Here is a 26,268-nt window from a genome sequence, read left to right as displayed (position 1 = left end):
AAACCCATGAAGGAATAAGCACCGGGCAAATCTACTTTAGTCTCTTGCTCTGTGGATTATGTATTTAAAGTAAGGCATGGAACATTTCCTTGGCTTTTTAAAACTGTAGTGCACATTATTATCCTCTAACAGACTTGACATAATACTTGACCACAGGGCTTCATGATAGTTGGAAGATAATATTTTATGCTGATAACTGCTGAATCTCATTATATTGCAACGGAGTCAGGGAAGGAAACTGAGAAGTTACTGGAGCATGGGACATGAATAATGTACAACTCATATGAACATTTCATAAAAAATCATTCTAAGAGTTAATAATAATGGCCCATCTGCTGCTGTTTGATGAGATTACTTTTGATTAGTGCAGGTATGGGACCTGGTATCCAGATTGCTTGGGACCTGGGGTTTTCCAGATAAGAGATCTTTCCATCATTTGGATCTCGTTACCTTAAGTCTATTAAAAAAATCATTTAAACATTAATAAAACCCAATAAGATAGATTTGCCTCCAATAAGGATGAATTATATCTTAGCTGGGATCAAGTGCAAGGTACTTTTTCAATATAACCGGGGAAAAGGGAATAATTAAAAAAAAATGAATTATATGACTATAATCAAGTCTATGGGAGATGGTCTTCCTATAATTCAGAGCTTTCTGGATAATGGATTTTATACCTGTATTATGATTCTCTTTATTCTGCTAACAAGGTAACTAAATACAGTAGCTCCTCTTACTGCACATCAATACCTAAACTACAGAAGGATGCTGGGGCCTTCCCTATAGGAATCCACTAGCTAGTCAATGCAGAAGCAAGGCCACTTTTAGGAGATGTTATCACAGGCTAGCATGAACTCACACAACATTTATGGATCACCATACCTAAAGTGTCTTCAAAAAACATTTTTTTACATTGGTCAGTGTCTCTGGGTCCTCTACTATATGTCCCAGTTGCAGGGTCCTCTTTAGTACCCCTCTCTGTGATACAGGTATGGGACATGTTATCCAGAATGCTGGATAACGGATCTTTCCGTAATTTGGATCTTCATACCGTAAGTCTACTAGAAAATCGTTAAATAAACCCAATAGGCTGGTTTTGTTTCCAGTAAGGATTCAGTATATCTTAGTTTGGATCAAGTACAAGCTACTGTTTTATTATAACAGAGAAAAAAAATGATTTGTTCAAATTTGGATAATTTGGATAAAATGAAGTCTATGGGAGACGGCCATTCTGTAATTCGGAGCTTGCTGGATAATGAGTTTCTGGATAACGGATCCCATACCATCAATGTCCAATGCAACTGTGGTGGTATAATATGTAACAACATTATACTGTATGTTTGTGTCAACACTTTGTTGGCTAAAATAGGGATTTGCTAATGGAAATCAATATCTTCTAAATCCTCCACTCAGCAGCACACACCCCATTAATTATTTAGTGTTTAATGATTGTTCGCAGTCCTCATCAAATATATGTGCTTGTCACCCAAAATAACCTTTAGCCAAGTCTTACTGCTAAGAACAACCCCAACTTGTGAACATGTAAATATTTAAGGTTCAAGGTAATTACTACCAATGTCCTTGCTTTTGGGCTACTAAGCAAATAGCAGAGCACTTGCTAATAATGGCTGAGATGTAATATGCAGTTAGTTCCATAGTGAGTGCTTTAATTACAGTATTACTACGGATGCAGTTTTTTTTTTTTTTTGCTGAGACAGAACTGGCTAATGGGTGTATTTATTGCATTGTTGGAGATTAGTGAGAAAAAGGAAGGATTTTCCAGTACCCTGGGTCAGCGACCTTATAAGCTGAGCCATATTACCAGGATAAAATGCTTTGTAGGAGCTGGTATTGACTCTAACTATTGATGGGCTGGTGCTGCTATTAACAATAACCATATATTTAATTAAGGCATAAAGACAAATAATTTTAACACATACTGTATATATATGCTTCATGTCTTCCTGTTTCTTCTAATATCATTATAATTTATATATTTCTCACAGGAAATGGGGTTTTTGGGGTTCATTGAGCTCCAGTTTCTCCAGGGCTGCCGTTTATAAAGGCACAAGGCTAAGTGGGGTACAATTATCTGGTGTAATATATATATTTCATGCTACCAACACTGTGAGTATTATTTACTAACACTTTTCTTTGATCAGTCTGCTGCAGATTAATCATGAACGCAAATCAACCGATTGGTTGCTGCGGACTGGGCTAATTTTCCAATTGTAAACAAGTCTATAAATAGTAAATTCAATGGTGGTAATCTTTCTAAGAAACATGGGGCACCTAGACTTGTAAGTGGCTTAGTTACTTATACACCATCTGCCTCTATCAGTTACTTTCATTTAGATTACTGTCAGCCAATAGTGTGTGTTGTTTCAGTGGCCCAGTAACATACTTATTATGGGTAATAATGCATACCAGAATTGCAGTGGGTGCAGCTGGACTTTATCTCCTGTTTCACTGATAATATTAACTGTTGTCATCTTATGGGTGCAGTAAATTAAACATTATTTGCACAATTTGTATATTCCCTTATTCCACGGTGTTTAGCATGTGCTGCTTGTCTGAAACCATTTCTCTGGCATCCCATATGCTGATTAGAAAACTCTACACTAAATGGATGAGCTCCATAAGCAAAACCAATCTTTAGTTGGTGTATGGTGCACACCTTGGCATGTGCTTGAGTAACTGCTATTGGATAGCTGCCTGCCCTGATCTCTGTCTGTTTTAGCTGACTACTCTGACCCTTGGCCTGGTCTATGACTAGGGTTGCCACCTTTTGCAAGATTTTTTACCGGCTGGTGGGGGGGCGAGTACAAAAAGGGGCGGATGTGACGTCAAAGGGGGCGGGGTTGTGCGTAAAAAGGGGCGGGCCACGGCACATCCAGGACAGGCAGGCTGAGGGGTCTTTTTAAGGGTATTACAAATTTACCAGCAGCTACATTGCCGGTAAATTAGTAATACTGGCCCTGGCCTTGGCAGGTGTTTTACCGGCTAGGCAGGTAAAATACCGGCCGGATGGCAACCTTATCTATGACACATATTTTTCCTTCTCTTCGGATGCTTTAGGGTGGTGGCAGACATGGAGATTAGTCTCCCAGCAAACAATCTTCTCTGTTGCGGGAGACTCCACAATGGGCAACTAATCTCCCCAAATGCCTTCCTGTTGGCAAGAATACAAATCACTTCAGATTGCCTTACGAGCAACCTTCGGGCGACTTCCCGCCGGTGATTCATATTCTTGCCGACGGGAAGGCATTTGGGGAGATTAGTTGCTCATTGTGGAGAAGATTTGTCGCTGGACGATTAATCTCCCCGTCTGCCACCACCCTTAAATGGGGCATGCCTCCAATAACCCAGTACCCAACATATACATTAATTAACAACAGCACTTGAGGGCAAACCCCTTTTTGGTCCAAATATAATTAGTATGGTACAGTGGGAATCTGATCAGCCCTTAACCTTTCTGAGTTCAGACCTTCAGCCTATTGGCTATTCATGGATGATGGACAATTTTGGAGCAAAACCTTCTCAGAATTTTGCAACTGATGGTTTATTCATCCAATCTCTGTGTTACTACTTAGTGCACAGATTGGACTGGATTACCCCAGCTAGTAACTGACCCTTTGGTTTCACCAGTCTGGTGGGAGTCAACATTCCTGATCACAGAACAACCCCACACACTACTTATTTATATCTCATTTTAATTTCTCACTGGTACTTTCTGAGTGCACACAGCAGAACTAAAGGTGGCCATACACTGTAAGATTTGTTTATTTGCCTAGGTCGCTAAACTAGCAAATCTTTCTTCCAACAGGCCCACCTTGGGCGGGCGATATCATGGTAGGGTCAAACGATCGCATTATAATGAAGGGGAGATATTGATCGGGAAGTCCTGTCAGAGGGCCCCATACACAGGCATCGTTCTAAAGGACTTGAATTTGCAGCTTAAATCTGCCCGTGTATGGCCACCTTAACATCATTTTCAATATAGAAGAAAAAAATCACAAAGAGAGTGTTTTCCAAAGCACTGTAGCATGGTTTTTTCCATAGAAATAATAGGCTGGCTCCTACTGGTTTCCTCCCACACGCCACTAACATATAGGCAGGTTACTTGGTTCCTGATTGACCCCTGTGTGTACAATAGTCTCTGTAAAGCCCCGCATGATATGTCAAGCTATATAAAGGATATTAATGAGAAATAAGAAATATATAAATATATGTACTTCACCCACACATACATTGTTGGGAGGGGGTTGATTTGACCTGGAAGACTTCTGAAAAGCAAAATTATTTTGTTCTCAAAAATCACTAACCAGAAATAGCTTTTAAAAAAATGTGTTTTTCTTAACAATAAGGATATCTTATAAAGGAATACATTCAGGCACTCCATTTGCATCGGCTCCTAAATATACATTTTCAGAAGGAATTTTGGTATTAGGTAAGCAAACAATATGAATTTGAATTCTGCTTATTAGGGCAGTTAGATGTAGCTGAGAATACTGGGGAGTAGTAATTGCTACAGCCCGGGGGGTGGTACGTTTAACAACCCCCAAGACCTAAAATTATTCTTGACTGCGGTTAAATACCTTTTACCAATAATGATGGCTGGTATGCAGAATACTGCTGACATTTTCCCTGGCTCCTTTTCCCTTGTCAGGAGCGAAAGCTTTGTGCCGGCATCGCAGCTGATCAATCTAAATCAATTTTAAGCAAGAACGCAGTGTTTGCTGCTGGCCAAAGGAGCATTCAGTGCAAATGCTGACTTGCACATCCAGGCAAAATGTAAAGTGATTTGATCAGCAGCCTGTATCCATAAAGAATTTATCAAGGACATTTCAATGTCACTGAAAATGATCTTGCATCGGCCAGGGACAAGATGTGTACATGTTTGAAACCTTAAAAAGGATTTTTTTACTGGCTGGACCAGGTGCAAAGGGTAAAATAACGGTGCAAAGTGCCAAAGGTAGCACAATAACTGCTTGCCCTAATTCTTGGTCTTAATCCTCCTGTGATCAGTTAAATTAAATACCATGGGGGCAGTATTTGGGAAGCACGTGGTTAAGTATTAACTCAGGATCAGGTAAAATGAGATAAAACACATACACATTTTGTGTTTCTTATCACAGTAGCATTTGTTCTGTTTTTATAATTTCAGATGGCAACCTTTTATTTATTATTATTATTATTAATAGGAAAAAAAATAAAGATTGTTGGAAAAAAAAATGAAAAGAAATAAAGAATTTTTTTTTTACCCACTCACGACTCTCGATTAATAAAAAAAAATCAGCCCCCCTAGCACTTAATCTTTATTAATGTGACCACGAGTCTGATTAATAAAAAATGACTATAGGTTTGGCTGGGAACGCACTGTACCTTCTGTGCAAATTGTTCTGTGAAATTCATATAAAAATTAAGGAGATCGTTTCATGCAGCCCTTTTTAGCTGTAGCGTATCCAGTGAACTATGAAATGCAATGTATCATATAGTAATTGTCCCAGAGAGAAGGGTTTTTGTTGTTGTGCAAGGTTAGAACCTTGCCTCCGGTGGCATTTAACCAGTTGCCCCCACTAACTATCATTAGGGATGTCGCGGACTGTTCGCCGGCGAACTTGTTCGTGCGAACATCGGCTGTTCGCGTCCGCCGCAAGTTCGCGAACGTCGCGCGACGTTCGCCAATAGGCGTTCGCGTAAAAATCGTTCGACCATTCGACCATTCGATCGCTAAAATCGAAGGATTTTCGTTCGAATCGAACGATCGAAGCCATTGGATTGAATGAAATCATTCGATCGAATGGCTTCGATCGTTCGATTCGAACGATTAAAATCCTTCGATCGTTCGAATCGAACGATTTTCGGATGTTCGAAGTTCGCGAACTGTTCGCAATTTTTGCCGGTGTTCGCGAACGGCGTTCGCGAACACATTATCGGCGGTTCGCTACATCCCTAACTATCATTACTGGGTATTTGATTCTTTTAGCGCAGAGAGCACAGTTGAAGTCCATTGAATTCAGTCGGTTGCAGCACCAGAATCACCTCTGGTCCCAGAATGAAAAGGTCATTTATTTATGCATGTGCCGAGTGCAAAGTGCAATTTTAGGCAGAATTCACGTGGCCACGAGGGGGTTGCATCTGGTGCAATCAATGCAATAAAATGCAAGCAACTGCAATTCTGCTTTGACAGAAAACTGTGCTAAAAATGACATAGGTTGGGATGATAATTTCCAGTGTCTGACATGAAAATCCTGTTTACACTTAAAGGAGAACTAAACCCTAAAAATGAATCGGGCTGTTTTATATACTGAGTTTATTGCTCCAGTCCAGCCTAAAGTTTCAGCTTGTCAATAGCAGCAATGATCCAGGACTTCAAACTTGTCACAGGGGGTCACCATCTTGGAAAGTGTCTGTGACACTCACATGCTCAGTGGGCTCTGAGCAGCTGTTGAGAAGCTAAGCTTAGGGGTCGTCGCAAATTATCCAGCAGAAAATTAGCTTGGCCTGTAATATAAGATGAAGCTACAGGGCTGATTATTAAAGGGATACTGTTCGAGCAGAATTCTGCACTGAAATCCATTTCTCAAAAGAGCAAACAGGTTTTTTTATATTCAATTTTGAAATCTGACATGGGGCTAGACATTTTGTCAATTTTCCAGCTGCCCCTGGTCATGTGACTTGTGCCTGCACTTTAGGAGAGAAATGCTTTCTGGCAGGCTGCTGTTTTTCCTTCTCAATGTAACTGAATGTGTCTCAGTGAGACATGAGTTTTTACTATTGAGTGTTGTTCTTAGATCTAGTGATCTCTAAAGAGTGATTGAAGTTTATCAGAGCACAAGTTACATGACTTGGGGCAGCTGGGAAATTGACAATATGTCGAGCCCCATGTCAGATTTCAAAATTGAATATAACAAAATCTGTTTGCTCTTTTGAGAAATGGATTTCAGTGCAGAATTCTGCTGGAGCAGCACTATTAACTGATTCATTTTGAAATTTTTTTTTTTCCATGACAGTATCCCTTTAAATTCTGATGCTAGTTGCACTGGTTTCTGTGCTGCCATGTAGTAATTATCTATATTAATTACTAATCAGCCTTATACTGTGACATTTATTTTCTATGTGTTCTGTATAGTTTGAGTGGGCCCCTAAGCTCAGTAAGTGACAGCAGTACAAAGCATGTGCAGTGAATCAGTAAAAAAGAAGATGAGGAGCTACTGGGGCATCTTTGGAGACACAGATCTTTACTGCTAAAGGGCTGTGGTTGCCTTGGGCTGGTACAGAAGCACAAAACATAATGTGCAACATGTCTAGCTACTTCTTTATTATAACTTTCCTTGTCCTTTAAGTCCACCGTGTGTATTGACAAAGCCTACAGTGAGAATCCTGGAATTATTGCCAGCTTGTTGATGGCCTTGCTCCATGGTTCCCCTGTATCAATAGAAAAGTTTGCTTGGGATTCTAAACATTAGGCTGGACAGACACACTAGCCCCAAGAGCAGCTGTACAGAAATGCAAAGAGGGAGGAACTTTTTATTAAAGGGGCTGTTCACCTTTAAATTAACTTTTAGTATGATGTACAGAGTGATATCCTGAGATAATTTTAAATTGGTTTTCATATTTTTTTTGTGTTTTATTTTTGCAAAATTACACTTTTTATTCAGCAGCTCTCCAGTTTGCAATTTCAACAATCTGGTCGGAAAATATCGAAACAATCATGCACTGGTTTGAATAAAGAATGGAATATGAATAGGAGAGGCCTACATAGAAATATAAGTAAAAAGAAATAGCAATAACAATAAATCTGTAGCCTTGCAGATGGGGTCAGTGTCCCCCAAGATGGAAAGAGTCAGAAGTTGAAGGCAAAAAATACAAAAACTCTTAAAAAAAATGAAGGCAATTGAAAAGTTGCTTAGAATTAGCCTTTCCATAACATACTAAAAGTTAACTTAAAGGTTAACCTTTTATATTGTCAATATGTGCACTGCTTTGTCCAATGTTGGCACAACTGCAAATGTAGCTGCAATGGTTAAATGGTTAAAGTTAGTCTTTCTATAACAAAAGGGGGCAAATTTACTAAAGGGCGAATAGTTGCCAGCGAACGCTTCGCTACACTTAGCACCTCTTCGCCAGGCGAAAATTTGTTACCACTAGACTAATTCACAAAAATTAGAAGATGCGTCTGGGCGTCGAACGCTGGCCACTTTTCGCTATCGGTACTTAGGCAGTGCGAGCGTTTCAAAGCAAAATGACGCTAGCGATCGCTTCTGCCTAGCAAAATGTCATTAGTCCTCTTACGCTTAGGTCAATTTGAATAGGGCGGGTACATTAAAGTCGTATGGACGTCTTTATTAGAGATGTTGCAAATGCTTGAAGTGGCCACTTTTTATTACAAATATCCAAGGAACCTGAATGAAGACAAAATAGATCCTCTAATGCCCTACACATGAGCCCACTCTTAAACGAAATGTTCCATGCCCCTCAAATGTCTGGGGAAAAAGGACAAGTCGCCAGCGTTTTAACAACTTTTATGCATTTCCGGCAGACAGGATATGATGTCACTGACATAAGATTGAGGAAGATGTAGCTTCGTTTTATCAGTTCACCAGGTCTGAGGTGGCAAAGGAAACTCTGCCGAAAGAGGTAACGTTTGCTAGAGCGAACGGTCCTGCGAATTTTCGCCTACACCTGTTAGTAGATTGGCAATGTCGCTGTGGATGGGATTACTGGCGAAATGTCGATAGCATCGGCCACTTCGCCCTTTAGTGAATCTGCCCCAAAGTTTTACTTCTTATGCACAGGGCTTCTATTATTTGGAACTGGCAGCATTCCTTTGCATTACTGCTCATCTAAGAATACTGTTGTGTCGGCCTTTAACTCAATCAAATAAAGTAAATTAAATAATGGGAAGATTAATGCTACCTTTAAATCTGGCATGGAGAAGCTTTGTTGAATATAAATCTAAAACAGGAATTTAAAAAACTTTGTAATTGAGTAAAAAAAAAAAAAAAAGAAAGAGTCTCTAGGGGCACTGTGAGTAAATAGACTTGTCTTGCCCTGTGTTGAGTCACACTGCTGTTTATAAATATAAAGCACTGGTGATGCAGAGAAAAGCTTGTAGTCGCTTTCCCATCAGACAGTCAGTGATAAAAATCTACTGCAATCCCTGACTCATCAACACTAGAGCCGTGACTGTATTAGAATCGTGTGCCGTTGCTGCTGAGTTCTTAAGATTCTAATGGTCCTGAGAGCACTTCCTAAAAGCAGAACACAGTAAATATTGATACAAAGCAGCACCTTTTATGTTTGGCTGTATGATTTTAACAGATAGTTACTGTATATAGTGACTTCTCTTCAGATTGTGCCCAATGTACATTTAAGACAACAGAGGGATCATGATCATGAAATATTTGTGTGAGAGATCATAGGGATCAATTACTCCATGGTGCAAGTGCTAGAACACAGGATGTGTAAATGACCCTTCATATATGTCTGGGGAAGACCAAGAAATACACTAGCAATGCCAACGGGTTATACTGTAGACGTCTTGGCATATTCAGACTTCAAGGCAGAATATCATTCAAGACAGAAGCCTGTTTCAGACAGGAATGCGCTGTACCCACAACTTTTGGATTGCTGAATGCAAAAACAGCAATTGTCATTCAAATTAGACAAAAAGCCTCATCTTTGCACCCAAAATTATGGATTTAGAGTGTGTCCCATTTCTGGAGGTTTCAGATTCTGATCGAGTTGATTTAGTAAAAACCCATGTACCAAGCACCCCATATGGATACAGCAGAGTCAAACTCAAACAGCACAGTATTCAGGAAGGCACAGCTCCTTACACTTCATTCTGGGAGCATAATGAGCTGCACCTCTGGGCAGAAAACAGGAGGCAGTGTAAAAAGTTCTAACATAACAGTTTGTGCCCATTTTCCCCCCAGATTCAGTTCAGGATGCTGCCAAATCCTGGCACTTTTTGGCTAAACAGAATCCAATGTGAACACAGGAGATATAAACCCCATAGATGTAGGATACACCAGTAGAAATCTCGGGCTTGGGTGCCAAGACCCAAACCCACAGCCAAAAATTTACAAGAAAATTAGCAAGCACTCTAAACATCCCAATACAGGCCAAGTAGAGTATAAAAAATGTAGAAATTTTTTAGGGATGCACAGAATCCACTATTTTGGATTCGGCGAACCCTTCGCGAACGATTTGTCCGAATACCGAACCGAATCCGAATATTAATTTGCATATGCAAATTAGGGGTGGAAAGGGGAACATTTTTTTACTTCCTTGTCTTGTGACAGTCACCCTATGTCCCTCCCCGCCCCTAATTTGCATATGCAAATTAGGATTCGGATTCGGTTCTGTCGGACTGAAAAAGGCAGAATCCTGGCCGAACCAAATCCTGGATTCGGTGCATCCCTAATATTTTTAAAGTTTATATGTCCTTAAAACTTTCCTCTCACTTTCCTAATACACTGCACAACAAGGAATTGCATGGAAGTGTTAGAGGCACATTTATCAAAGGATGAATTTTGAACTCATGTGGGTTTTTCAAACTCCCATAAATTAGAAATTTGATCTAAATTTATTAATAAAATTGAATTTTCTCAGCTAGGACGAATTGAATTGACTCGAAAACTCGAATCGGATTTGATTCAAATATCACCAAATTGATCCCTGGACCTCTGCCATTGACTTCTACATTAATTTATATAGGTTTTAGGTGGCGGATAGTCGAATTCGAGTTCTTAAAGGGCCAGAGTATGATAAATCATGAAATTCGAATTCGAATTAAAACTCCCATCGAGTTTGGATAATTCACAATTCCAATTTTCATTTCGACCCTTAATAAATCTGCCCCTTAATGTCACCAAAAGACACGGTAGTCAATGCATTCTAAAAAAAAAGTTTTCCTGTGCGCTAGTACAGTTTGAACCAAGATAGGGAAAAGGATTTTTCACGAAATGATTAAGAAAAGGATATGAAAATAAATGTTTGAATACTCCCCAGCGAGATGCATTAACATTATTTCTAAGCTATTTATTTCACAGTTCTACTTTAGCACAATTCTGAGCTGCACAGAGACTGCGGCACCAGTATGGCTTTAATTCATCATATAATGCGGGTGCTGCAGGTGACAAATGACGTGGGCAGAATTCTTCCAGGCAATGAATGACATTGCTACAGATACACTACATAGTCCATATGTTCTTATTGGCCATGCTACAAGCAGAGTAATGTTCAAATAACAGAGTAAAACAAATGGGAAAATATCTGATTTTCCCTTTTTATTTTTTCCCTTTTATTTTCCCTAACATTGCTTTCTTTTCTGCCTTGCAATTGATCACTTGTGAAGCACCGATACTATTAAATATATTGCTATGTACAGTTTTCCCAACACAGCTTTTCATTTATATCGTGGGACTTTCTGCTGCCCTCAGGGAAGAACGGTGCCGTTTGGGAAACGGATAGAATCCTTAAAACTGGAAAACAAAAGAAGGCACTATAGGAGCACTGCTTCCAAAGCTTTCAAGAAACCCTGTAAATGAATTCTCTCGCCCCCTGTGCAGTATGAGTATACTTCATGTCAGAATTTCCTTGTAACTTTTTTGTTGCCTAGGAAATGAGTTCTCACTTGCAGCAATCATTTACATTATAAAAACAGGGTGCCCTGGGGGAAATCGGAGAGAGAATTTCATAATGTCGTTTTTAAAATAGCAAGTTTCCAGCTTGTTGTAAGCTTGTCTCTCTTTCGAAAATGCAGGGTAACTATAAAATAAAACTGTATGAGTGTAGCCTAAAGGTGGCCATAGACGCAAAGATCCGCTCGTTTGGCGACATCGCCAAACGAGCGGATCTTTCCCCGGTATTCCATTAACGAACATGGCTATATCGGGGGTAATCTAAACGTTCGGCCGTACCGATTACGATGCGCAATGGGCTCCGGCGGGACCGGTCGGGTCAAAATCAAACCTGTCCGATCGACCAAACGACTGATCTCCGCCAGACGAAAGAAGTCGGCACTCACCACACACGATCCGAAAATCGTACGAATCCTCGATTCGTACGATAGGATCTGTGCGTCTATGGCCACCAGTAGATATCTAGTGGCTGTGTGTGTGTGTGTGTCCAGGACTTGGAATTGTTTTCACGTATGAATACTGCTGTCGATTGAGATTAAAAAATTGCATTTTAGTTAGCCTTTCTAACATATACAGATCATGTCATCCCACCTTCTATTACAAGATCATAGATACCATTTTTGGCAGGTATCTTGGGCACAATATGCTGTGCTGCCATGCAACATCCTAGCAGGGTTTGCTAAATAGAAAAACATTTATGATGCTGTGAAAGCTCCCACCGCTATGCCAAGAACCCACCAACAGGTTATACCTAAAATACATCATTTTTAAGACTGGGATATATGAAATGTTGGGTATTTGCTGCAATTCCACCAGTTAAAGCGCTCAGTGCAACTGATAGTAATTGTGGTCAGCTAGACATGTGCTATGTACAAATAGCGCCTACAGATGGTGCAAAATAGCCCTTTACTTTAAAGGAGAACTAAACCTTTAAAATGAATATGGCTAAAAATGCCATATTTTAAATGCTGAACTTATTGCGCCTACATAAAGTTTCAGCTTGTCAATAGCAGCACTGATCCAAGACTTCACACTTGTCACAGGGGGTCACCATCTTGGGAAGTGTCTGCGACACTCACATGCTCAGTGGGCTCTGAGCGGCTGTTGAGAAGCTAATCTTAGGGGTCGTTGCAAATGATTAAGCAGAAAATGAGGTTGATGCTACAAGGCTGATTATTAAATTTTGATGCTAGTTGCACTGGTTTCTGTGCTGCCATGTAGTAATTATTTGTATTAATTACTAATTAGCCTTATATTGTGACATTTCTATTCTATGTGTACTGTATATTGTGAGTCGATCCCTAAGCCCAGTAAGTGACAGCAGCACAGAGCATGTGCAGTGAATCAGCAGAAAAGAAAATGATCAACATTTCTAGCCTACTTCTTTAGTTAAGCTTTAGTTCTCCTTGAACACCTGCCATGATTAGATGGTAAGTAAAAGGTTCCTCTGCATTTTGGGCATAGAGTCCCTCAGCCTTGCACCAAATGAACTGCATGCCATCAAACAATATGCAAGTGTACACTAATCTCCCGTTCATGTTCACTTGCAGGTTTAAGTTCTCGCCAATTCCTCCTTCAATTACAGTTGCAAATCGTTGTCCCTGTAGTATCTGGTAAAAAAAAAAATCCTCACCGGTTTGCAGCAGGCACTAATAATACTGAGGAATACTGAGGTTCCATTGTGGGTAAAAACAATTGACTTGAATTGCCACAATTATTTGCAACTTGCAATCAAATGAATGGGGAGGGAACTGCAAGACAGTAGACTGTAGACAGACGTTCTAGCACTATAAATTGAGTAACACAGCCTGTTACATTCATCAGATGCTTTTCTGTCTGATCTCCCACATATTAAATTAAAACATGACACTATAGTTGAAAAAAAAATTGGGGTATGGCATTTCTTTTCCTGAATCATTTTAGGTTTAGTAAGAATATGCTCATTTATTTGGGGAAAGTAGCATTCATGGAATCAAATTAGATTACCTTAGGAGGGACAGTGCCAACCCCTATGCCCTGGACTAATACCCATTTTGTTGCAAGGACCAGTAAGACCTAATCTAGAAGAGAGTTTAACCCTTTAACTGCTGATAACTGCACCCCATGTTGCCTATCAATACCTCTCATTCACTTGAATGGTGTGCAGGAACAGTAAATCTACGTTGCTGTAACTTTATTTTTCATTGCTGCCTGTTAAATGCTGTTTTTATTAGGCTTCATTTTATTGGATGTCATAGATGTGCAGTAAGAAACTGTCAAGTCTGTCCTTTTCATTCTTCAAGGACCTTCCACCAGTAGGTGTTGCAGGAGATCAGGAACAGTGGAGCGGTCACGGGCTACAGATACCTGTAGTCTATAATTATAATCTCTAGAACCTTTAGCTTCGTCCTCCATGGTTAATAGTCCTTAGCATTTCTGAAGTCTGCACAGCGGACGCCATGCATAACCCAAATCAAAGCTCATCCGACACTGATCTCCTCGACATATCTCTGACGGATGTTTGTTTTGCTATAGAAGTATCCTGTTTCAAGGACAAAATGGAACATATACCCATATTTTGCATTTATAAGTATTATAAAGAGACAGGTTAGTTATGAACCAAGTCTTAGATGAATCATTAAAAAATTTTTTAGTCCAAAGGCAAGCTTTTTCCAGTTTATAGTGGCCCTTCCTTGGTGCCTTGCCCACAGAACAATGTGCACATATAGACTACAACATAGAAGCAGTAGGCGATAGTTGCACTGCTTGTGAGCTGGACAAAGGAAGCAGTAGATAGTTACATAGCTACGTTCAACTGAAACTTGAGTCCATCGGGTTTAACCCCTCCAAATGGACCCCAGTGCACATATATACACATTTGATTTGCTGGTCAGACCTGCTTCCACCCTAACCCCAACCAGGCCTGAGGCTGAGAAAGAAATTAAGGACCTGAACCTGCCCCTTTAGTGTCGGGAGGGGTAGCAGAAGGGCCAGGATTTCCCTGCATAGATGACATCATAGATGACATCAGGGATCGGCTCTTGTCCCACTGTCCCACTAATGAAGACGGAGCCAACCCGCAGCACACACACACAAAAATGAGGGAATTAGAGGGAACACTGATATAAAACTATCTATAAACTTACATATATGTAACTATATATATCCATACCTATACTAACTATAGAGCTTAGTATCACAATAGCCTTTGATATTATGTCTGTCCAAAAAATCATCCAAGCCATTCTTAAAGGCATTAACTGAATCAGCATCACAACATCACCCGGCAGTGCATTCCACAACCTCACTGTCCTCACTGTGAAGAAGCACCTTTGTTGCTTTAAAGGAGAAGGAAACCCTGTAGAAAAAATTACATAGACCCCCCTCCCTCCAGGCTAACTGCCCCCCCCTCCGGGGAAATGCCCCATACTTTATACTTACCCCACGTCGCAGATTCTGGCATCGGACTTCACGGCATCCATTTTCCAGGTCCTCGGTAAGCTGACTGGGAGATCGGTATGTCGGCTCATGCGCATTTGGACCAATTTGCCAGCTTGCAACAACTGCGCATGCGCTGAAAATTGACGGATATTGCCGATCTCCCAGTTAGCTTACCAGAAGATAGATGCCATGAAGTCCGCTGCCAGAATCTGCGCCGAGGGGTAAGTATAAAGTATGGGGTATTTCCCCATTTTTTCTACAGGGTTGAATTCTCCCTTAAATGAAAGTTCTTTTCTTCTAGTCTGAAGGGGTGGCCTCTGGTGCAGTGATCCTCTTTATGGGTCCCCTGATATTTGTCTATAATGTCCTCTAATGTACTTGTAAAGTGTAATCATGTCCCCTCGCAAGCGCCTTTTTTACAGAGGAAATATCCCTAACTTTTACAGTCTAGGATCATAATTAAATCATCCATCCCATTTCCCAATTTAGTTGCACGTCTCTGCACTCTCTCACCTCAGTGTGGTGGTTAGCACACTAGTTATTTAGTAGGGTGCCACCTACTGGATACACAAAACTATTTGTACGTTCTCTCATTTAGCTGCATTGTATTTGTTATCCAGAAACCCATTATCCAGAAAGCTCTAAATTATGGGAAGGCCATCTCCATAGACTCTATTTTAATCAAATAATTATTAAAAACTATTTCCTTTTTCTCTGTAATAATAAAACAGTACCTTGTACTTAATCCAAACTAAAATATAATTATTATTATTCGAGGCAAAACTATCCACTTGGGTTAACTTCATGTTTCAATTATTTTTTAATGGAAAGATCCCTTATGCAGACAATGCCACGTCCCTAGCATTCTGGATAACTGGTCCTATACCTGTATCATAAAAATAGCATTGCTATATTGTAAATCAATAATACGCTTTTAAAATCTGGCACTTTTTCTTGCTTTTCCATTGCAAATCTGTGAAGATTTCCACCCCTCCTGCAGAAATATTAAAATTAGAAAATTTAGCGAGGACAGAGTGTACTTTCATATCAAGATTTCTAACGGTGATAAATATAAGGAGAACTTGAACCATAATTTCACAAGGTTTCTACAGTAATACAAGTAAGATCAACTGACGCGTCCCAAGCAGGGTGCTCTGCTAGTCCATTGTTCGTTGGATAATAGAGCACAATGGGTTTTCACATATTAAACGTTTTTTAACATTAATGTAAGGTGCCTATTGCACAGAAACATTTTCTTTTACAATCAATTTCAAAAGAGAGTGGTGCTCATTGGGGAGGAATAGGCATAAAGATGAATGGTTAGTTAACCGTTATTCATTGATATCTATTGGTATCAGTGTAGCGGGCGGCACTTTATAAATATGTTTTAATAATTGAAATGCTCATTTGTATCTGTCTGATGTAGCAATTCAAAGATGGACGCATACAAATATTTATTCTGTAGTTTTTCCCTAGTGCCCTGCCTTATTTCCATGATATTTCCATAATACTACTGGAGTCTTTGTAGTGCAAAACTGCTGAAAAATAAGCGAAATGGGGAAAAATGTGCAAAACGTTTTGTCATGTATATTTTGTTGTGTGTCATTTTTGTAGCAAACTACATTAGGATCTATGGGTGTTTTTTTTTTCCGTGGCACCTTGTTTCTGCTTTGGGAGGGCAAAATCACATGTACTGCTGCACACCCAACGTTATTTTTTTTTAAAGTTTTTATTTTGTTTTCAACAAACAACAAACAAAACAAAGACATTCGTTTCCTAGAACCATTTTGGGGAATGAGGTCATCAACTACCCCTAGGAGACAAACTTCAGGGGACTTAACCCTAGACAAGGCCAAATGCTCATCTACAGTATGTACCCCATCACATCAGACCAGTATCTACTAATGTGTATACATTCCCAAAAACCAGCATTCCTTTCCTGACACTCTGGACACTCAGCATTGGGTAATCTCCCCATGATTTTCAGCTTACATGGTGTGATATACACTTGGTGGAAAGATTTAAAGTGTATAAACCGATCCCTGGAGGCCATCAAAAAATCATATATGTGATCAGTTGCTTCCTCCCATTGTTCATCATTAAGAGTGTTAACCAACTTATTTCACTTATTTTTTGCCTGAGCAAGCAATTTATTTAGTTGGGAAGGTAGCTTTTCAGTTGTGGGCTTCCATAGCCTGGCTTCCCATGTAATTTTTGCCCATCTCCAATTTGAGGGAACCGCCTGGAACTGCGCCTAGAACGCGTGTTGTATCTGCAGGTATCTGAAAATTTTAAAGTTTTGGTTCCCTACTTTTTCTTTCAAATTGAGGGAATTTCTCCTCAATTAATAGATTGGTTAGCCATTTCATTCCAACAAGAGGCCAGTAGTGGCACATACCCTACATTATTAGAGAACCTCCAATCCACAAGTCTACAACTGCTTTTTTAATAGAAAAAAGGCTGCCATGTTGCTAATTTCTTAAAAGCATGTCTGTGTTTTTTTAAATTACCTCAACTGGTGGACTATTAATGGTATCTACAACTACACTATCTTCCTTACAAACAAAGGAACAACTAATAATAAATCTTACCACCAACAGATATCTGGGTGCTTTGTATCCCACAATAAAATGAATAAACCATATATTTATTTATAAGTCCTTATATAGACAGTGGGGCAGCTCAGATCCCTATGAATGATCTGCATAAATTCCATATTTTATTGTAACTATGGAGATGGAGAAACAGTGAAAGTCTGAGGTTGGGGAATGCCCTGCCGGGTGATGTTGTGATAGCTTCACAGGCTACAGAGATCTGCCAAATGTTAGGCACCCCCAAGTGATTGTATCTAATTACCTGAAACCCCGGGCTGGTGCTCCTATCAGCAGAACTCTGCACCAGCCTGGGGTTCTTCCAGCAAACACCACGGAGCGATCCTCTTCCGGCTTCTTCTTTCTCCAAATTTCCCGGGGCAGGCGCATGTGCAGTAGAACGAAATAGCCAACTTTTTAGTTAAAATTCAGATTTTCGCTCTACTGCGCATGCACAGCCGCAATAAGAGAGAAAAAGCCAAGATAGGATCGTTCCGTGGTGCTCACTGGTATAACCCCGGGCCGGTGCAGTTTTCTGCTGATAGGAGCACCAGGGTTTCAGGTAAGTCAATACAATCACTTGGGGGTGCCTAAAATTTGGCACCACCAAATGGAAGAAGAGTTTAAGATGTACTTTTAGTTTAGTAGAGGTATCAGTGTGTATTGTTCATATATACATACTGTAGATCTGTATATATATGTGTGTGGGCTTGAACTTGATGGACTTTTGTTTGCATCCCAAATTAACTATGTAACTATGTGATATGAGTCTAATCTGTAGCTCAATAGATTTGAGCACTAGCTGAAAGATACTGTACTATACAGTAACTGGGCAGAGAGGTTCATTTATATATCTGAGCTATTATAATGGCTCTTCTCAATGGTTTTCCTCTTGATACTAATGTTGTTGAACTGAGGTGCTGCTTTACCTGCCCCAGTTGTACAACCACACACTGAATAGCACCATTACATTTTAGAAGCATTTGGAAAGGTAATCGCATCCAGTAAAGGCCCATTTCCAGTAAACCTTTGTAATTGTATTGGGAAATGCACTGCTATAAAATCACACTCGCTGTCCAATTTTCATCTTGTTTGCAGACCAATTAATGTGTCAGCTGCCTGCATTTTCCTTGTTAAACCAGACTGTTTGAATACTACACTGAATCTACCTATTATACTGTATGTCAACCACTGTGTCAGACTAAGTTGTTTTCAAGTAATTACTGCTGGATACTTATGTACCATTTCTCTTTTAGATTTTTTTTAGTCTGCTCGTTGTATTCAAATTTATGTAGTCAAGCAACAACTAATATACAGGTATGGGATCCGTTAACCGTTATGCAGAAAGCTCAGAAGTTTCACATAGACTCCATTTTATCCAAATAATCCAAATTTTTGAAAACGACTTCCTTTTTCGCTGTAATCATAAAACAGTATCTTGTACTTGATCCAAATTAAGATTTAATGAATCCTTATTAGAAGCAAAACCAGCCTATTGGGTTTATTAAGGGGATTATTTACTAAACTCAAATTTATTTGGTCAGGCTTTTTGGGGCAAAAACTCAAATTTCAATATTTATTAGGGCTCTAACACACAAGCGTTTTTACCTGCGCTCCCCTGTGTTGCGTTTTCTTCCGTTCAGCCGCAGGAGTAGACGCAGGAGTAGACGCACTGATTTATTGTTAATGGGGCTCTACTCACACAGATGCATGTTAGCGCCGAATGCAGGTAAAATGCAACATGCTGCGTCTCAACCTGCGTTCGGCGCATACGTGCATCTGTGTGAGTACAGCCCCATTAACAATAAATCAGTGTGTCCACTCCTGTGCTCCCCTGCAGCTGAACGGAAGAAAACGCAACGCAGGGGAGCGCAGGTTAAAAACGCTTGTGTGTAAGAGCCCTTATACCCCGATGTTGCAAAAATCCCAAATCTGAAAATCCGCCATCTCAGACCTGTCGAGATCATGTATAAGTCAATGGGAGATGCCCCTAACCCAACTGGATGTTATCGTGGTTTGCTATGGATTAATATTTTCAGACCAAAATAAAAAAGTCCAGAAAAAATATGCGATTCGGGTTTTCACTCAATTTTATTGGGTTTTTTCCTAATCCAAATTATTCTTGTCATTTTATTTCTAAATAAGGCAAAATTGGGCATGGGAGTATGGTCGCGTTTTGTTAAACTTAATTATGAGGTTTAGTAAATAACGCTCTTAATGTTTACAGATTTTCTAGTAGACTTAGGGGCAAATTCATCAAGGGTCGAATATCGAGGGTTAATTAACCCTCGATATTCGACTGGGGAATGAAAATCCTTCGACTTCGAATATCGGAGTCAAAGGATTTTGCGCAAATACTTCGATCAAACGATCGAAGGAATAATCGTTCTATCGAGGATTAAATCTTTCGATTTTCGACCAAAAAAAGTTAGCCAAGCGTATGGGGACCTTCCCCATAAGCTAACATTGAGTTTGGTAGCTTTTAGGTGGCGAACTAGGGTCGAAGTTTTTTCTTAAAGAGACAGTACTTCGACTATCGAATGGTCGAATAGTCGAACGATTTTTAGTTCGAATCCTTCGATTCGAAGTCGTAGTCGAAGGTCGAAGTAGCCAAAAAAACACTTAGAAATTCGAAGCATTTTTTCTTCTATTCCTTCACTCGAACTTAATGAATGGGCCCCTAAGTGTATGAAGATCCATATCACTGAAAGATCCATTATCCAGAAAACCCCAGGTCCTGAGCATTCTGGATAACAGGTCCCATACCTGTATTATTTTAGGTAAAGAAAGTACATAGATTTACCTACCCATCCAGGGGAGTTGCATCCAGGTAATATTAACTGGAAACTACTGATTATTCAACCCATAAATCCACATGGACGAAATACTTCTTTGCTTACAGTCAATTGCTTGAATGAAAATCACAGTTTTAGATGGAATTATAATGATGTGCTGGGATTAAAGCAAAGATGAACAGGGTGGGGTCGGTGCTGAGAGAGAGTTGCTGCCCAGGACTTGATTACAGACGATATATTTTTATTTATACATGCAGGACCCTTATTAATCATTGCCATTTCTTTCTTCTATTGCAGAGTTTGTCATTTCGATCTTTGAGAAGATGCAGGCCGGTGAGATTTTACGCAGCCTGAGACTGGCAGAATATGACGACTTTGGGCAGTTTTTCCGAAGCGTCCCAGCTACCACTCTGGTGGGAATAGGTGCCTTTGCTGCAGTCATTGCCTATTGGTTTGCTAGCCGACCCAAAGCAGTCAAGCCTCCTTGTGACCTCTTACAGCAATCGCTGGAACTTGAGGTGACTATTGCTTTATGTGCCCATACTTTGTAATCAGGAAGATTTGCTCATTAGGATTTAACATATTTTGCACATAAATGGGGTACTACCAGCAGAGGATTTTCACATTTGCACAATAGGCTTATATATAGAGAGAGAGAGAGAGAGAGAGAGAGAGAGAGAGAGAGAGAGAGAGAGAGAGAGAGAGAGAGAGAGAGAGAGAGGTAATTGGGCAGACTTTGATTTATTGGTCAGATTGGATTATAATGGTGCTCTGCTTAAAAATAATTACAAAGTTTGTTCACCTTTAAGTTAACTTTGACGTTATAGAATGACCAGTTCTAAGCAACTTTTCAAATGGTCTTCATTATTTTTTTTTTATATACTTTCTGAATTATTTGCCTTCTTCGTCAGATTCTTTCCAGCTTTCAAACGGGGGTCGCTGACCCCATCTAAAAAATAAATTCTCTGTAAGGTTACAAATGTATTGTTATTGCTACTTATTAATTATTATTATTATTATTCAGGCCCTCTCCTATTCATATTCCAGTCTGTTATTCATATTGATGCATGGTTGCTGAAACTGCACACTGGAGAGCCGTTGAATAAAAAGCTAAATATTGTAAAACCCACAATTAATAAAATATGAAAACCAATTGCAAATTGTCTCCGAATATCACTCTCTACATCACACTAAAAGTTAACTCAGAGGTGAACAACCCGTTTAAGTAAAATGAGTAACACTCATTATAACAGACATTTAACCAATGTCAATTTTCCAAAACTAAAGTTTAAGAAAAATCCCATTATAAAATGTGTTCCATATAGATGTCTGTGGTGCACCTTCTTAATTTCCTCTTAAATTTTCTTTTCTAGAGCAGTGATGGTGCCCGGCATTCAGTACTGGGCGAGGGCCCCAAGCTCCTTATCCACTATTATGATGACGCCAGAACGATGTATGAAGTTTTCCAGAGGGGCCTGCATATATCTGGTATTAAACTGTTTCCCTCTGTATATACTCCACTGTCAAAGTACCCACAACTGAGTGTGCATCCGTATAAACTGCATGGCCCTATCTGGATAACGGACATGTTAATGGAAAGGAATTATAAATAAATTTGCCTGGAGCGAATTCGCAATGAATTTCCACGTTTCGCACCGACGAATAAATTGGCGAAAATTCGTCTATGTCAAAAATTATTTTGACACGCGTCAGAAAAGTCAGAAAAATTGACGCGCGTCAAAACTATTCCGACACCCATCGACTTTAATGCTGCCATCAACATTGACGTGAGCGACTTTTCCGACACGCGTCCATAATTGACGCGGGTGTCAATTTTCGACTTTCACTCATTTTTATCGTCAAAACGGGATAAAACCATCACTATTTCTCAGCAGCATCTCTGGAGTATTAGCAATTATTGTATCAATTTTAACATCTGCCTGTAATGAAACCCAGAGATTCTGCTCAGCAGGGACAAACATAAGAAATGTATCAACTAAATGTATCAATTTAGAACAGTTTACAGGGTCGGTGACCCCCCTCCCAGAGCTGCTTTAGAAGGTGAAAAAAATAACACTTTACACTTCAATATTAGAAAAACTGTGACACATAGAAAATAAAAAGTAATTGGAAAAAGTCATTATTTCTGGTGATCTATCTGAAAATAACTAGTTGTTTGAAGGTGAACAACCCCTTTTGTCACTAACCAGCTTAGAACAAAGGTCAATTCACAATACAGAAATCTTTACAAAAATATCAGTAAACTTTAAAATGAATTCATTAGAGCACTGCTTTACTGACTTGAATATAAATCCTGTTGCGCTTGGTCTGAGAATTTCAAAATGGTGTTTTTGTGTAGTTAATAGGCCTGGACAAAGTACAGAATATTACCCAAAGCAACAAGAAAGATGGTTGCAACCATAATGGGGTAGTCCATGCTTGACTTTTAGTATTGTCCTATTTTTAGCCACTTTCCAATTGTATTTTTTTTTTATTTCTGATAGACTTTTTTTTAAATTATTTGCCTGGTGCCGCTTTACAGCTTTCAAATAGGGGTCACTGACCTCAGCAGCTAAACAACTATTCCACTGCGAGGCTACAATATTATTATCATTGTTACTTTTTGTTACTTATCTGTTCAAGCCCTCTCCTATGGTTACTAGAATAATTAGGGTTGCCAACTGTCTGGTTTTGAGCCGGACAGTGCATCTTTTGGATGGGCTGCCTGGGTCAAAACTTCCTGCCCAGTTTTCCAAATAAAGAAATCCGGACAGGACTCTTTCAGATTGACTTGGAGATCACCCGTTTCACACTGTGACATCACTGCCCATGCCCCTGTGATGTCAGCCCCAGTCTGGATTTCATCCGATGAAGAGGTGGCAAACTTGGACCCTAGCAACCAGATAGCTACTAAATTTAAACTAAACTACTAAACCGGAGAGCTAATGAACAAAATGCTTGCTACTTCAAAAACCAGCAAAAGTAAAAAATGAAGACCAATTTAAAACTCTCAGAATATCTTTGAAGCCTTTTCCCCTTAGCTGCCCCCATTGCTACACAGCAGCTTATTTATATAAACAATAGTAGTGTTTCTTAAAGGAAAACTATACCCCCAAAATGAATACTTAAGCAACAGATAGTTTATATCAAATTGAATGACATATTAAAGAATCTTACTAAACTGGAATATATATTTACATAAATATTGCCCGTTTACATCTCTTGCCTTGAACCGCCATTTCGTGACTCTATCTGTGCTGCCTCAGAGATCACCTGACCAGAAATACTACAACTCTAACTGTAACAGGAAGAAGTGAGGAAGCAAAAGGCAGAACTCTGTCTGTTAATTGGCTCATGTGACCTTACATGTGGTTTGTATGTGTGCACAGTGAATCTTACGATCTCAGGGGGCGGCCCTTATTTTTTAAAATGGCAATTTTCTATTTATGATTACCCAATGGCACATACTACTAAAAAAAGAATATTATTATGATAATGGTTCATTTACATGAAGCAGGGTTTTACACATGAGCTGTTTTACTCAGTATCTTTTAATAGAGACCTACATTGTTTGGGGGGTATAGTTTTCCTTTAAGCAAACACAGCAGTTTTACTAGTGCAGGGCAACACTGCATTCTACTTTCATTACTTTAAAACACTTTAATTGTTTTGATGTTACTGGTCCTTTAAGTGTACAGGTATGGGACCTGTTATCCAGAATGCTCAGGACCTGTGGTTTTACGGATAACGGATCTTTCCGTAATTTGGGTCTTCGTGCCTTAAGTCTACTAGAAATTCATTTAAACATTAAATAAACCCAATAGGCTGGTTTTGCTCCCAATTAGGATTAATTATATTTTAGTTGGGATCAAGTACAAGCTACTGTTTTATTATTACAGAAAAAAAGGAAATCATATCTAAAAATGTGGATTATTTGGATAAAATGGAGTCTATGGGAGACAGCCATTCTGTAATTCGGAGCTTTCTGGATATCGGGTTTCCAGATAAGAGATCCTATACCTGTACCTTATTCTGATTAATAGAAAACTCTCTGAAAATATATCCAGTAAACTATTATCCTGTTAAAGGCTTTTCTTCGCCATCTATGCTAGAACATTATTATCTAGAATTTAGCAAGATGTGTATTGTTATCATGCACAGGTATGAGATCTGTTATCTGGAAAGCTCTGAATTATGGAAAGGCCATCTCTGATAGACCCCGTTTTATCCAATTAATCCAAATTTTTAAAAATGATTTCCTTATTCTCTGTAATAATAAAACAGTACCTGGTACTTGATTCAAACTAAGATATAATTATTTCTTATTGGAAGCAAAACCAGCCTATTGGATTTATTTAATGTTTATATCATTTTCTAGTAGAATTAAGGTATGAAGATCCAAATTACAGAAAGATCTATTATCCGGAAACCCCCAGATCCCGAGCATTCTGGATAACAGGTCCCATACCTGTATTAACACTAGGGGCAGTTCCCATTAATTTGTAGGGTTTAATATTGTTATAACACTTTCCATTCCTCACGACTCATCCAGTGGTTCACTGCTTTTGTTTTTTTTACTATTAGATCTCTTTTTAGCTGCCGTAGCAACCCAAGCCACTCCTTAGCATTAGACCATTTGAGAGTGTATAGATTTTCCTTACAAATGTCTAGTCAATCGTTTTGGCTTCACATTAAAGGGGTTATTTATCAAAGGTCAAATTTTTGAGAACTTTGTGAGCTTTTTTAGACATCAAATTAACTCCCAATTTGAATGGTTTCTAATTTAAGAAAAAACGTGGTTAAAACTCAAATTGATCGAATTTTCACCAAAAGAAAACTCAAAAATTTGAGTTTTGGCTGAAAATTACCCTCGAAAACTCGATTTCTTTTTGTGAAAAAAAAAACAACTGGACCGTTGATAAATAACCCCGTAAGGGTAGGACTACATGGACGTTTTTGTCACGATCCGACGTGCTGCGGCAGAACGCCTGCGACAAGTAGTAAGGTAAGAGATCGAAATGGCGGATGAAGTCGCAGCGCTGATCCGACACATCACGACTGTTGGATGCAAACGCTGCATGCTGCGTCTGCATCCAACAGTCGTGTCGCGTTGGATCACCGCTGCGACTTCATACGGCATTTCTATCTCTTACCTTATTTCTGTTCCATGTGTTTTATCACAGTGCGTCGGATTGCGCCGAAAACGTCCATGTAGTCCTACTCTTAGAGGCACATTTACTTAGCTCAAGTGAAGGATTAGAATAAAAAATACTTCGAATTTCGAAGTATTTTTTTTCGCTACTTCGACCATCGAATTGTCGACCTTTGACTACGACTTAGACTTCGAATCGAACGATTCGAACTAAAAATCATTCGACTATTCGACCATTCAAACTTTGAACACCTAAAACCTACCGAGCACCAATGTTAGCCTATGGGGAAGGTCCCCATAGGCTTTCTAGGCAATTTGGGATCAAAGGAAAATCGTTCGATCGATGGATTAAAATCCTTCGAATCGTTCGATTCAAAGGATTTAATCGTTCGATTCAAAGGATTTAATCGTTCGATTCAAAGGATTTAATCGTTCGATCGAAGGATTTAATAGTTCGAACGAACGAATTGCGGTAAATCCTTCGACTTCAATATTCGAAGTCAAAGGATTTTACTTAGACGGCCGAATATCGAGGGTTAATTAACCCTTGATATTCGACCAATAGTAAATGTGCCCCCTAGAGTAAAATGATAAAAAAAAGCCATAACCATGACATGCCAAAAAGTGAACCTCACACAGCACTTCCAGCTGCAACA

At 39.4% G+C, this 26,268-nt stretch overlaps 1 protein-coding gene across 3 annotated transcripts in view; it reads left to right on the top strand.

Moving 5' to 3' along the window:
- The window catches only part of acsl6.L (acyl-CoA synthetase long chain family member 6 L homeolog), a 105,858-nt gene that overhangs the window by 46,064 nt on the left and 33,526 nt on the right, over positions 1–26,268 (top strand). For all 3 annotated transcript variants that reach the window (XM_041586180.1, XM_041586179.1, XM_018252124.2), the window contains exons 2-3: positions 20,758–20,978; positions 21,834–21,948. In XM_041586180.1, coding sequence (XP_041442114.1) covers positions 20,758–20,978; positions 21,834–21,948 — 336 coding nt within the window. The remainder of the gene's footprint in view (positions 1–20,757; positions 20,979–21,833; positions 21,949–26,268) is intronic.

This window comes from Xenopus laevis, chromosome 3L, assembly GCF_017654675.1.
Source record: "Xenopus laevis strain J_2021 chromosome 3L, Xenopus_laevis_v10.1, whole genome shotgun sequence".
Lineage (NCBI taxonomy): Eukaryota > Metazoa > Chordata > Amphibia > Anura > Pipidae > Xenopus > Xenopus laevis.
The sequence above is the reverse complement of the archived record's forward strand: the minus strand, read 5'-3'. Positions and strand labels throughout refer to the sequence as shown.